General features: G+C 45.1%; 1 protein-coding gene across 1 annotated transcript in view; it reads right to left on the bottom strand.

Moving 5' to 3' along the window:
• The window catches only part of TRAM2 (translocation associated membrane protein 2), a 54,654-nt gene that overhangs the window by 22,607 nt on the left and 18,825 nt on the right, over positions 1 to 13,222 (bottom strand). Inside the window, exon 2 of the mRNA XM_008163101.4 lies at positions 5,274 to 5,337. Within this exon, the coding sequence (XP_008161323.1) occupies positions 5,274 to 5,337 (64 nt within the window). The remainder of the gene's footprint in view (positions 1 to 5,273; positions 5,338 to 13,222) is intronic.

Here is a 13,222-nt window from a genome sequence, read left to right as displayed (position 1 = left end):
GCTGAACTGCTTGGTCAGAGTGACCATAATATAACATGCCTGAGGGGGTGAAAAATATCAAAGAATCCCACCATAGTAGCATTTAGCTTCAGAATGCAATGAATTCTTTGCATCAGTCTTCACTGCAGAGGTGGTTATAAGTCTGAGGAACTATCCCAGATTGAGTTGCCAATAAAGGAGGTTTTGGAACAAATTGATAAACTAAACAGTAATAAGTCCCCAGGACCAGACAATAGTCACCCAAGAGTTCTGAAGGAACTCAAATATGAAATTGCAGAACTACTAACTGTAACATGTAACTTATCATTTTAATCAGCCTCTGAACCAGATGACTGGAGGAGAGCTAATGTGACACCAATTTTTTAAAAAAGGCTCCAGAAGTAATCCTGAAAGGTACAGGCCGATAAGTCTAACATCAGAACCAGGCAAATTGATTGAAACTATAGTAAAGGACAGAATTATCCGACACAGAGATGAACTGGATTTGTTGAGGGAAGAGCCAACGTGGCTTTTGTAAATGGAAATCATGCCTCACCAATCTATTAGAATTCATTGAGGGGAGTCAACAAACATGTGGACAAGAGTGATCCAGTGGATATACTGTACTTGGACTTTCAGAAAGCCTTTGAAAAGCTCTCAACAAAGGCTCTTAAGCAAAGTAAGCTGTCGTTTGATAAGAGGAAAGGTCCTCTCATGGATCGGTAACTGGTTAAAAGACAGGAAACAAAGAGCAGGAATAAACAGTCAGTTTTCACGAGAGAGGTAAACAGTGGTGTCCCTAAGGGATCTGTACTGGAATCAGTGCTGTTCAACAGATTTATAAATGATCTGGAAAAAGGGGTAAACAGTGAGGTGACAAAATTTGCCAATGATACAAAATTACTCAAGGTAGTTAAATCCAAAGCTGACTGTGAAGAGCTACAACGAGATCTCACAAAACTGGATGACTGTGCAAAAAGAAAAAAAAAAGGCAGATGAAATTCAATGTGATGCTGAAAACAGCAACGCTTATGTACTTTTAAACAGTGGGGCCTAATCTTTTAAACAGGCAGGACTCATTTTAAATAGGCCAATTTTGGTGTTTGAGGCCTAACAAATGTGGACAATGTCACTGTGACACAGAGGCCAACTCAGACAAAAGCCATGGACCAATTCATTTGTGGGTGAATATCAAAGAAGTGTTAATATTATTGTCTTCACTTACCTATAATCTGTCATTTACTATCCCTTTACACTATGTATACCTGGTAATTAGCTAATCCTAGATTAAAGGATGCGTTAGTATTAAAATGGTTTCAGAGTAGCAGCCGTGTTAGTCTGTATTCGCAAAAAGAACAGGAGTACTTGTGGCACCTTAGAGACTAACAAATTTATTAGAGCATAAGCTTTCGTGGACTACATACATATATATATGCATCCAAAGAAGTGGGCTGTAGTCCACGAAAGTTTATGCTCTAATAAATTTGTTAGTCTCTAAGGTGCCACAATACTCTTGTTTTTTTTAGTATTAAAATGTGAATGTACTGGATGTGTAAACTCCATGAAAACTAATGAAGGATTGTTTCTGGCTATCACATTATGTTTACGTTAGGTTTAACCATCACACAAGATTGAAGCCTTGGAAATGTAAAAGACTGCTAACTTCGAAGCATGGGTTGTTGTGTTTGACAACGGAAAGTCACCAGCTCAGTTTGTATTTAGTCCGCAAAGAGAGAGCCCATGCTCTGATGAAAACCCTTGCCAGATTGCTTTCCACAGAAAGCAGCTGTAAAGATGGATCCCGGGATCAAGCCTGTATCTCTGGACTGTTTGGACACTCATAGGGGAGCACGCCAGAAGCAAGACAGAGATCCCCAAAGTTATTTTGGGTAACCCTGAGAGGGGTATGGAAAACTCGCAAATCACTACATCTCCACTATCATTTTGGACTTACAAACTTTGATTCACCTGTTAATGTATTTTAACCTCTCAGTAACTCTCACTTCCTTTCTTAGCTAAAAAACTTTTAGTTAGTTTACTAGAAAAATTGGCTACCAGAGCTACCTTTGGTGTGAGATAGAGACCGGGGTAAGTGACTGACCCTTTGAGGTTGGGAGTAACATAATGTCAAGTGATATTTGGTATAAGGGACCATTATCACAAAGTCCAGTTTGTCCGAGTGGCAAAATTGGCTGGACAGCCTAAGGGAACCGCTTGTGACTCCATGGTAAGGCTAATATAGTGATCCAGAAATTCACAATTGTTACTCGCTTGGTAAAATCCAATTATACCACCAGTTTGGGGTGTCTACCCTGTTTTCTGACAGTCTGAACTGAGGTGAGGGCACGTCTTCACGACCCGCCGGATCGGCAGGTAGCAATCGATCTATTGGGGATCGACTTATCGCGTCTACTGAAGAAGTGATAAAATCGATCCCCGATGGCTCTGCCGTCGACTCCGGAAATCCACCGCGGCAAGAGGCGGAAGCGGAGTTGATGGCGGCGCGGCAGCGGTCGACTCATCGCCGTCCTCACAGCCAGGTAAGTCAACCTAAAATACGCAACTTCAGCTACGCTATTCACATAGCTGAAGTCGCGTATCTTAGGTCGATCCCCCACCCCGTAGTGTAGACCTAGCCTTAGATTGGCACTCTCAATTGTGAGCTACTCCAGACAGCACGAGTCACATTTTAAATATGGAGTTTGTATAATGCCAGCTACTTGCGGTATCTGATCACATTTAAGTTATTAAAATAAGTACTGAAGAACTGGAGGGGGCTGAGAGAAGAGTTATGAGAATGATCAAGGGCCTGGAAAAACTCTCCTAGGAAGGGACTGATACCTTACAGATGAATAATCGGAGTCCTGATTTAAAAAAAAAAAAATTACTGGTCTAAAGAAGGTGGATTGGGAGCATCTACTCTCCCTGCCTCATAACACAAGAATCAAGGGACATGCAATGAAACTGAAAGGTGGCAATTTCAAAAACAACAGGAAATACTACTACATGTAAAACTTAAGCTGTGGAACTCATTGCCACAGGAAATTGCTTTGCAAGATTCAAAGCACTGGACATTTATCTTCATAACAAGAATATCCAGAGTTCTAATTAAAGACAATGAACATTTTGTAAAGGATATTAGCCCTCAGAGACAGGGACAAAACCTGTGTGTGATCTGCCCATTTCATGGTTCTTACACCTTCCTCTGAGGAATCTGCTGCTGGCCACTATCAGAGGCAGGATACTGAGCTCCATGGAGCTTGGGTCTGAGCTAGTCTGGTAATTCCTATATTAAATGTTGCAGAGTTTGTGAGGTTTTTAGCAGTTTCATTACTTGACACACCATAGTTGGACCATCCCATCTCCTTTAAAGTATTTCACAGACTTTTCTATCTGCAATTGTTCTTTTGTTAACTGCAGGAGAAGGTACCGCTCAGTAACTTAATTAGGGTCTGTTGGATTTATGAGCAGCTAGTGTGACAGTGTCTTCATCTCGAGATGGAGATGAAGCTGAGCCAAGAAAAATTGAAGCTAGCAACAGAAGTTTCCTACAAGTGTGTTCTACTGCACTACCGAAAAACTGGGTCAGAGATGGAAGGAGCCCTATTAGGCTAGCTACTCCATCTCCCTGCTGCCAATGCTGGGCTGTTCCCTATTATACCCAATGGTTGGTCCTGTTTTTACATGTCCCAAATGACGGGGCTTCCCCCACTTCCCTTGGGAGATTATTCCATAGGTTCATAGAATTCACTCCACTGGGTGAAATTCTCTGGCCTGTGTTATACGGGTCAAACTAGATGATCAGAGTGGTCCCTTCTAGCCTAAACATGAACGTCATGATCAGAAACGTTCCCCTTTCATCTCATTAGCCTTAGTTATACCCCACACTGTTAGGTTATGTCTTCACTCCAAATGCTGCAGCAACACAGCTGCAACACTTCAGTGTAGACACCAACTACAGCGACAGGGAGGGATTTTCCCATCGCTCTAGTTAATCCACCTCCCGTTAATCCACCTCCCGGAGAGGTGGTGGCTAGACTGGTAGAAGAATTCTTCCTCTGATCTAGGGCTGTCTACACGGGTGTTAATTTAATCTAACTCAATCTCTCAGAGGTGTGAGTTTTTCAAGTGCCCTCCCCAGAGTGGTGGCTATGCAGATGTAACATTTCAGTGCAGACCAGCCCTTAGTTCCCTCTCCTTCCTTGGCGTTTACACACATTAAATATCTGGTTTCAGAGTAGCAGCCGTGTTAGTCTGTATCCGAAGAAGTGGGCTGTAGTCCACGAAAGCTTATGCTCTAATAAATTTGTTAGTCTCTAAGGTGCCACAAGTCCTCCTGTTCTTCTTTTTATTAAATATCTGCAGATTGCCACGCACCACACACTCATCCCCTCAGGCACCACTTAACCAAGCTACATATAGCGAATGCTTAAAGCTAGTCTCCCAGAGAACACAGCAGATGGGTCATTACTTAGGACAATGAAAGTAAGACAGGACAGAGCACTGGAAGAGATACTGTAGGAAGAGCTCTGATTAAGAGACGGGCAAGACAGCCTAATAGATCTTTTCCATCTCCAGCGGCTAGGATGATCAGAAACTGCAAACTCTTTGGGAAAAGGACTGGCATTTACTATATGTCTGAACAGAGCATGGTAGATTGTGCTGCATTTCTTTTACTGGGGCACTCACATCTGACTTCATTTATACAAGAATGTTTTTCAGTGATCTTGTTCCCTATCTTTTTCTTTCCACCCAGCAACTAACTACATCAAGAATTAAAAGTTGTAGGAATTGCCAAACTGGAACAGGCCAATATCCCATGCAGTCCAACATGCTGTCTCAACCAAATGCTCCTTAGCAGACAATAAAAAACACCCGGTGCATAGAGACAGGCAATTAATTTTGTCTGAACGTTAAGACAGTTTGGGAGGATTATGCTGTGAAGTGCCCCGACTGGTTTGGCCAAGTGGTTTTGTGGGAGAGGGATGGAAGAAGCATTACTACTACTATGTGTCATTAGGGAAATTTTCTTCCTGACCCCAGCTAGTGGGAAGTTTATGCCCTGACTCATGAGGATTAACAGTCCCGATAAACAGTAACGGAGCGACTCCCTAACTGCTAGCCTGTTTTTTTGAAAGTAGCTTTTTATTATGAGAAAATCCCCCGTGTTCCATATGTTTATGGAGTGTGAGACTATCCCATTCAGCTTAGTAATGAGGGCGAGTGGCAGAGTCTGCTGAGGTCCTGTGGAGGATTTGTATGCAGGGCTGCTGCTCTGGTGTGGCTGCTCTTACCTGCTGTAGGCACGCTAATGTTATACTGAGGTAAGATGAATAGGAAGGCAGTCTTGGCGGTCGCCTGTTAAAGACAAAACACACACCTGGTTAAAGTAAATCATAGTATTTTCAATGAACCAGGTACAGATTGCCCCTCCCCCCAAATATCCCAGTCAGAACAATCCACCCTGCAGGAACCGTCCCCACTGAAATCCCAGCTCTGTACGGCTCATGGCAAAGGGTCCCCTGTTTAGAGCCAGCTACATCTGTTTGTAGCCCTCTGCCTCTGCTCCACAAAGTCGACTGCTCAGTAACCAATCACAAGGAACTCCATGCAGGAGACAAAGTCCAGTCCTGTCCGCAACCTCTTTCCCCCTGGGTCACATGTCCCATCCCCAATCACACTGCAGTGCATACTGGTTAAGTCCAGATCCTCTGCCCAGCCAACAGTCTAAACTGATTTATGAGACTAGGGGGGTGGAGACGACGATTTGCTGGCGTCCTGGGCAAGGCTGGTACTTTCTGTCCAATCCAGTTTGCAGGTGAAGTCTGTTACCACTATTAGCTCCCGTTAATCATCGCAGCTCACCGCCTAGAGCAGATCCCTTAAAATCAGGGTTGAGACATACCAGCAGGGCAGCGTGGGGGGGAGGAGATTACACTGCCCCGCTGCACCACTTCTGTGGGTAAACAGGAGGCATCAGCTGTTTCTTTGGGGCCTTCACCTTGCTGCAAAAGACTAAGCTTAAAAGGGAAACGGCAAAGGGGCAGGCGGGACCACGTTCTAGTCATGATATCATATCATGGAGGGGAGTGAAACTGGATTTAAACTTAACTACGGAGCAGCCATGCAAACAGCCGGACTAAGAAACAAAGCGCCTCATTGGAAAGCGATGGGGAGTTGGGGGGGGGGGGGGGGGAAACAGACTTACAGACAGCTAGCGATCAGGACGGAATTACACACCCTGCGCCCTTATGTGCCCCGTTTGTCCATTTGTGAAGTGCCCCCAAGTCCTTCAGGATGAAGCATGCTCCATTCATCCTTGCACGTTGTGATCACGCAAGATCAGTTCAATCTAAGGATGCTTTACATGGAGCCTTGTAAGGAGGAACCAGGATTTCTAGTCATAGCGTGACAAAGCCCCCAAAGGACTGAGCAATACATTAGGCTGAGGGACAGGCCCTCACTCACCCACCCCAGCCTCTTACTCTTAAAAAGGAGAGGAACCAGAGAGGGCTAAAGCATTATTGTGTTTGACTTTAAAACCAAATAGTTTTCAATCGGCTCCTAGGGACACCAGCACAGTACGTTAACTGGCTTTGGTTCACAAATGAATGCCCAGGCTCCCCAGAATAACCTCAGCCCTGTGCTGGGTGCAAAGCGCTGTAGATTGTAAACAGGTTTAGCCAGCAGATCTTTACCATAATCCCTCCTACTGGTGACAGACGCAGGGATTAGCCATGCCAGAACCACTGAGGAGAGCGGCAGATGCTTGTTAAGACTCCTTGGGTGGGGAGGAAAAGCAGCTTTAGGAATCAAATGGAAGCTGTGGCAGATGGCACACGTCTATAGATACATCCCGTAAAGTCCATGTTTTGGGCTGAGAGCCTGGAAAGCACCTCAGGGTTAATTCTATCCTGCTCGCAACACCTCAAGGATACCAGGGCTACGATTTTTCAAAATCATGTGTCTGTATTGTGCGTGGTAACCTCAAGTGTCCATCCAGCATTTGTGCATGGTCTCTTTGCTCCTTGAAATCCCACGTGTGTTCGGTCCTTGGTGAGCTGGCTACTCTACGAGCCTTCTGGAGTTCAGGAAGGTGTTAAGGCTGGGGATGAGCAAGGGCTGCCCAATGCAGGGAGGAAGGCCAGAACTTGCAGGTGATTATTCCCCTCTGTTCGACACTGGTGAGGCCACATCTGGAGTATGGGTCCAGTTTTGGTCCCCCCACTACAGAAGGGATGTGGAGAAATTGGAGAGAGTCCAATGGAGGGCAAGGAAAATGATTAGGGGGCTGGGGTATATGACTTACGAGGAGAGGCTGAGGGAACTGGGGTTATATTTAGTCTGCAGAAGAGAAGAGGTGGGGGGTGGGGATTTGATAGCAGCCTTCAACTACCTGAAGGGGGGTTTCAAAAAGGATGGGGCTCGGCTGTTCTCAGTGGTGGCAGATGACAGAACAAGGAGCAATGGTCTCAAGTTGCAGTGGGGGAGGTCTAGGTTGGATATTAGGAAACACTATTTCACTAGGAGAGTGGTGAAGCACTGGAATGGGTTACCTAGGGAGGGGGTGGAATCTCCATCCTTAGAGGTTTTTGAGGCCCGGCTTGACAAAGCCTTGGCTGGGATGACTTAGTTGGTGTTGGTCCTGCTTTGAGCAGGAGATTGGACTAGATGACCACCCGAGGTCTCTTCCAACCCTAATATTCTATGATTCTATGAATTCTGGAAGGCTGTGATTGGGCGCTGCTGCTGGATCTCAGTCCGACCCTTGGGCCCAGGACCAGAAGAGAGGAGGTTTGCACTGGGAGCTCAGGTGGGGAGAGGTTAGCATGGCAGTAGAGGTGAGTGTGAAGTCCGTCAGGGGAGGGCGGGAAGAAGAAGTAGACAAGTATTAGTTTCCAGTTCCTCATTGCAGGAGCACGGAGCTCTGATCGCTCCCATGCTCTCTGGGACTCCAGTCCACGCTGCTCGGCTGGGGAAAGGTTGGGAACAAGGCAACTAGGCCATCTGGCACCAAGATCTAAGGCTGCGTTTTCATTGGCGTTCAGTCACAAAATGGATCCATCTGCCCCCAGGCTAGCAGGGTCCAAGTGAACGACAGGCCAAGCGGGAGGTGTGGCTGCGACGCTGAGCAAGACAGGACTCCCTACGTCGCGCCCCAGGAAACAGAGCCAAAAACAATACCAAAAACCCGACCCTGAGCGAGACGGAAGGGAGCAGGTCCTGAAGCACACGCTCCCATAGCAAAGCCTGGGCCACCAATGCTCAACTGAGCCCCAAAGGTGGGTATGCCTGGGAGAAGGCAGCATTAAATCAAGCAATTCCACAGCTCTAAAATAACAGAGCCAGAGCCGACATCCCAGGCTCTATCCTGACAGACCACAGCGATCAAATGCTATCGATGCAGCACAGTTACTGTCTCCAGGGCCAGCCAATCAACAGTGACATGGAGCACTTCAAGAGCTTTGCGCCTTCCATACATTGCATGGATGACAGTAAAGCCCGCAATGGGGTGTAGGCAGGCTGCCTGGGCAGAGATTGCTGCAATTCAACCGGCCTCATTAGAAGATGGATTTGATTAGATGTATCCACTTGATTTACCATCCTCCATCCGAGGGTTTCTAACCACTTCCGTGACTCAAGCATATCACCTCTGGGAGGTAGGGAAACTGAGGCACTGAGCGGTTAAGGCAGGAATTTCAGTCTTGGGTGACTGAGCTACTAATGAGAAGAAGTGTGGCATAGCAAACGGAGAAACAGACTGGGACTCAGAAGACCTGGATTCTAGTCCTGACTGCAACTGGCCTGCTGGGTCACCTTGGGCAAGTCACTTTAGCCTCCCTCTGCCTCAGTTTCCCCATTTGTAAAATGGGGATAACCACCCAGACCTTCTTTGGAAAGCACTTTGAAAACTCTAGGTATTCTAAACCCACTTATTCCCTAGATCCCGCCAAAGTGATTGCTTAATTAATGTTCAGAACCTAAATAAAAGTAGCTTGATTTTCAGAGGTGCAGAGCTCCTACAACTCCCACTGAAAGCCAGATCACTTTTACTGAGGTGCCTAGGTATGCACAGTGCTAAAGGTTAAGGCACATGTGCCCGTCTAAATAAACCAGTTGCTTAGTATAAAAGTAAACAGCAGCTACAGGTTTTTCCCATCCCGCTTCACAGAGAGAGACTATCTGCCTGGGGGAGAGACCGCAGTGCTAGTTCTGAACAGAACTCCTGGGAACCTTCAAAGACTTGCACATCCCAGAGTTTAGAATCACACCATACCCTGAGCCTCGTGCTGCACAGATTTGATGTGGATTGACCCTACAGCACACTACGCACGTTCATGAACTGCCCATTCGGATCATGCCCCCAAAGTGACAGTCCACTGAGATGTCACTTCAATCCAATTCTATCGTCCCCACAAGGCTATGGGAACCGGAAGTGCAATTCAGCTCAATGACCCTAATAAAATAATAATAATATCTTGCTCTTACCAGTAGATCTCAAAGCACTTTACAAAGGAAGTCAGTTTCATATTCCCACTTTACAGATGGGGAAACGGAGGCCCAGAGCAGCAATGCCCAAGATCACCCAGCAAGTTAGTGGAATAGAACCCAGGTTTCCTGAGTCCCTGTCCAGTGCTCTATCCACTAGGAAACTGCACATAAAAGGGTAAGAGTAACAAAGTGTTATGGCAAACCACACGTGATTGCCTCTATAATGCCATAGAATCATGGCACTGTAAGGGACCTTGAGAGATCATCTAGTCCAGTCCCCTGCATGACCATAAACACCATACAGATCTCTACCCCAAAGAGTTTACAACCTTTTAGAAACATCCAATCTTGATTTAAAAGTTGCCAGTGATGGAGAATCCACCACGACCCTCGGTAAGATGTTCCAATGGTTAATTCCCTTCACTGTCACAAATTTACATTTTTCCAGTCTCAATTTATCTAGCTTCAACTCCCAGCCACTGGATTGAGTTGTACCTGTCTCTGCTAGCCTGAAGAGCCCATTGTCAAATATTTGTTCTCCATGTAGGTATTTATAGACTGTAATCAAATCACGTCTAAACCTTCTCTTTGATAAGCTAAATAGACTGAGCTCCTTGAGTCTGTCACTACAAGGCAGGTTTTCTAAACCTTTAATCATTCTCATGGCTCTTCTGTGAGCCCTCTCTAATTTATCAACATCCTTCTTGAACTGTAGATACCAGAACCGGGCACAATAGTCCAGCAGCAGTTGCACCAGTGCCAAACACAGAGTAAAATAACTTCTCCTCTCCTATTGAAGATTCCCCGGTTTATGCATCTCCCGATCACATTAGCCTAACTTTGGGCCACCGGGTTGCACTGGGAGCTCATGTTCAGCCGATTATCCACCATGACTTTCAAGTCTTCTTCAGAGTCACGGCTTCCCAGGACAGCGTCCCCATCCTGTAAGCATGGCCTACATTCTTTGTTCGTAGGGGTATATTTTGCTGTATTACAACGGGCGTTGTTTGCTTGCACTTAGTTTACCAAGTGATCCCGATCACTCTGAGTCAGTGATCTATCCTCATCATATACCACACTCTCAATTTTTGCAGCATCTGCAAACTTTATTAGTGATGATTTTATGTTTTCTTCCAAGAGGATATAAAACCTCATACTTTGAGCTATGACTAACAGAGGTCAGGAAGAAACTTTCCTTGGGAGGCAGGCTAGCTCATAATAGCAGTTTATTTTACCTTTCTTTGAATCACCTAGTACTGGACACGGTCTGAGACAGAATACAGACCTAGATAGACTGGGTCTGATCCAGTATAGGCATTCCTAAATTAAGAACAAAGAAGAGAAGACAACAGCGTAAAATTGCTTAGAAGAAGGGAAATACAAGTGTGTGGGAGCATTGTGTGGTCTCTGGGAAGCTACTTTATATAGAGAATCATTGAAACATAGGGCTGGAAAGGATCTCAAGAGGCCATATAGTCCAGCCCCTTCCACTGAGACAGGACAAAGTATACCTAGACCAGAGGTTCTCAGACTGTAGTCCGCAAACCACCAGTGGTCTGCAAGCTCCATTCAGGTGGTCTGTGGATAGTTCCCTTTAAGGTGTGTGCCTGGGCGGCCGCACACAAGAGAATGAAGGGCCACCCACCTAATTAGTGGAGGCGCGCGGTCGTGGCTCCACTAATTAAGTGCCTGGACCCTGGAGAAGACGCACACGTAAGGTGAGGTGGTGGCCTTGGGGGGAATAGGGTGTAGGTGGGAGGGGGCAGTGGGGTGAGAAGAGGGGGTGGGGGGGAATTTGGGATGTGCAGGGCTGTGGTGGGCGAGAGACCCCACTCCTTCTCAGCCCCAGATCGGGGGCTGCCATGGTGGGGGAGAGAGGGAGGAAGAGACCCCCATCTCTGTCCCAGCCCCAGCTCAGTGGCTGAGGAGAGAGAGCACATCCATCGCATTAGAAAGGTAAGACTACTGATATTAAAATATGAGTTGTATGCTTTTATTTGTAGAACAAAAAAAACATTAAATTATTACTACTTTTTTATAGCGCTTTTATCCAAAGTGCACAGTACAAACAACATTTGGAAAGATCATTAAGCGGTCCGTCGAAACCCTCAGCAATTTTCAAGTGGTCCGCGAAAGAAAAGTTTAAGAACCACTGACCTAGATCATCCCCGACAAGTTTAACCTGTCCTTAAAAACTTCCAATGATGGAGATTCCACAACCTCTCTTGGAAGCCTATTCCCTACTTCAGTATCCTTAGAGTTAGAAAGTTTTTCTTAATATGTAACCTAAATCTCTCTTGCTGCAGATTAAGCCCATTACTTCTTGCCCAACCCTTGGGGGACATGGAGAAGAATTGATTACTGTCCTCTTGAGAACAGCCCTTAACAGATTTGAAGATGGTTATCAGGTTCCACCCAGGTCTTTTTTTCTCAACATTAAACATGCCCAGTTTGTTTAACCTTTCCTCATAGGTCAGGTTTTAGATAATCATAGAATATCAGGGTTGGAAGGGACCTCAGGAGGTCATCTAGTTCAACCCCCTGCTCAAAGCAGGACCAATCCCCAGACAGATTTTTTCCCCCTGATCCCTAAATGGCCCCCTCAAGGATTGAATTTACAACCCTGGGTTTGGCAGGCCAATGCTCAAACCACTGAGCTAGCCCTTCCACCCCACCCTGCCTCCCCTCCTAAACCTTTTATCATTTTTGTTGACCTCCTGGAGACTCTCTCTAATTTATCCACATATTCCTTAAAATGTGGTGCCCAGAACTTGACACAGTACCAAGTAGAAAGGGACAATTACTTCCCATGTTTTACATATGAAACTCCTGTTAATATCAGCCTTTTTCTCAACTGCAACACATTGTTGAGTCATATTCAATTTGTGATCCACTATACCTAGGCTTGGAAGGGTTGGATTTTTACCGGTAAATTTCAGTAAATGTTGATTTTACTACACATACACACAAACAGATGGAAAAATACCTCCATCAATGATAACAGAAATTTACAGATAGGCAGAGTAAGAAAAATGCTGCTTGAGACTGTATTAGAGTTTGATTTGAGGATATTTACTTTGTGTATTTTGACACATGATGTTGACAATTTGTGTTTTAATGGTTATAAAAAGTTTTTACTTTTTGAATCTCAATGTCTATTGTCATTAAATGATTATCTGACACCCCCAATAATTCCCTGCAACAGTGAAAATGTAAATCAATAATAGAAAAAAACGCTTAAAAATAAGCATCAATATTATCCATCAAATTTATTTTAAAAATAAATAAAAATCGTACTCTGCCAAGCCTAATTACAACCCCAGGTCATTTTCAGCAGTACTACCACCTAGCCCAGTTATTCCCTGTTTTGTAGCTACGTATTTGATTTTTCCTTCATAAGGGAAGTACATTGCACTCATCTTTACTGAATGCCATCTTGCTGATTTCAGACCAATTCTCCAGTGTATCAAGATTGAAACAAGAATCCAATGTTTTGAATTCTAACCCTGTCCTCCAAAGTGCTTGCAACCCCTCCGAGTTTGGTATCATCCATAAATTTTGTGAGCATATTCTCCACTCTATTAGCCAAGCCATTAATACTGAATAGTAGCAGACCCAGGACACACCCTTGAAGGACCCCACTAGATATGTCCTCCCAGTTTGACAGGGAACCATTGATAACTACTCGTTTTTCCAACGAGACTTACATTCAACTTGTAGTAATTTCATCTAGACCACATTTCCCTAGTTT

Source organism: Chrysemys picta, chromosome 3, assembly GCF_011386835.1.
Source record: "Chrysemys picta bellii isolate R12L10 chromosome 3, ASM1138683v2, whole genome shotgun sequence".
NCBI classification, from domain to species: domain Eukaryota; kingdom Metazoa; phylum Chordata; order Testudines; family Emydidae; genus Chrysemys; species Chrysemys picta.
This window is presented reverse-complemented; position numbering and strand designations above follow the sequence as displayed.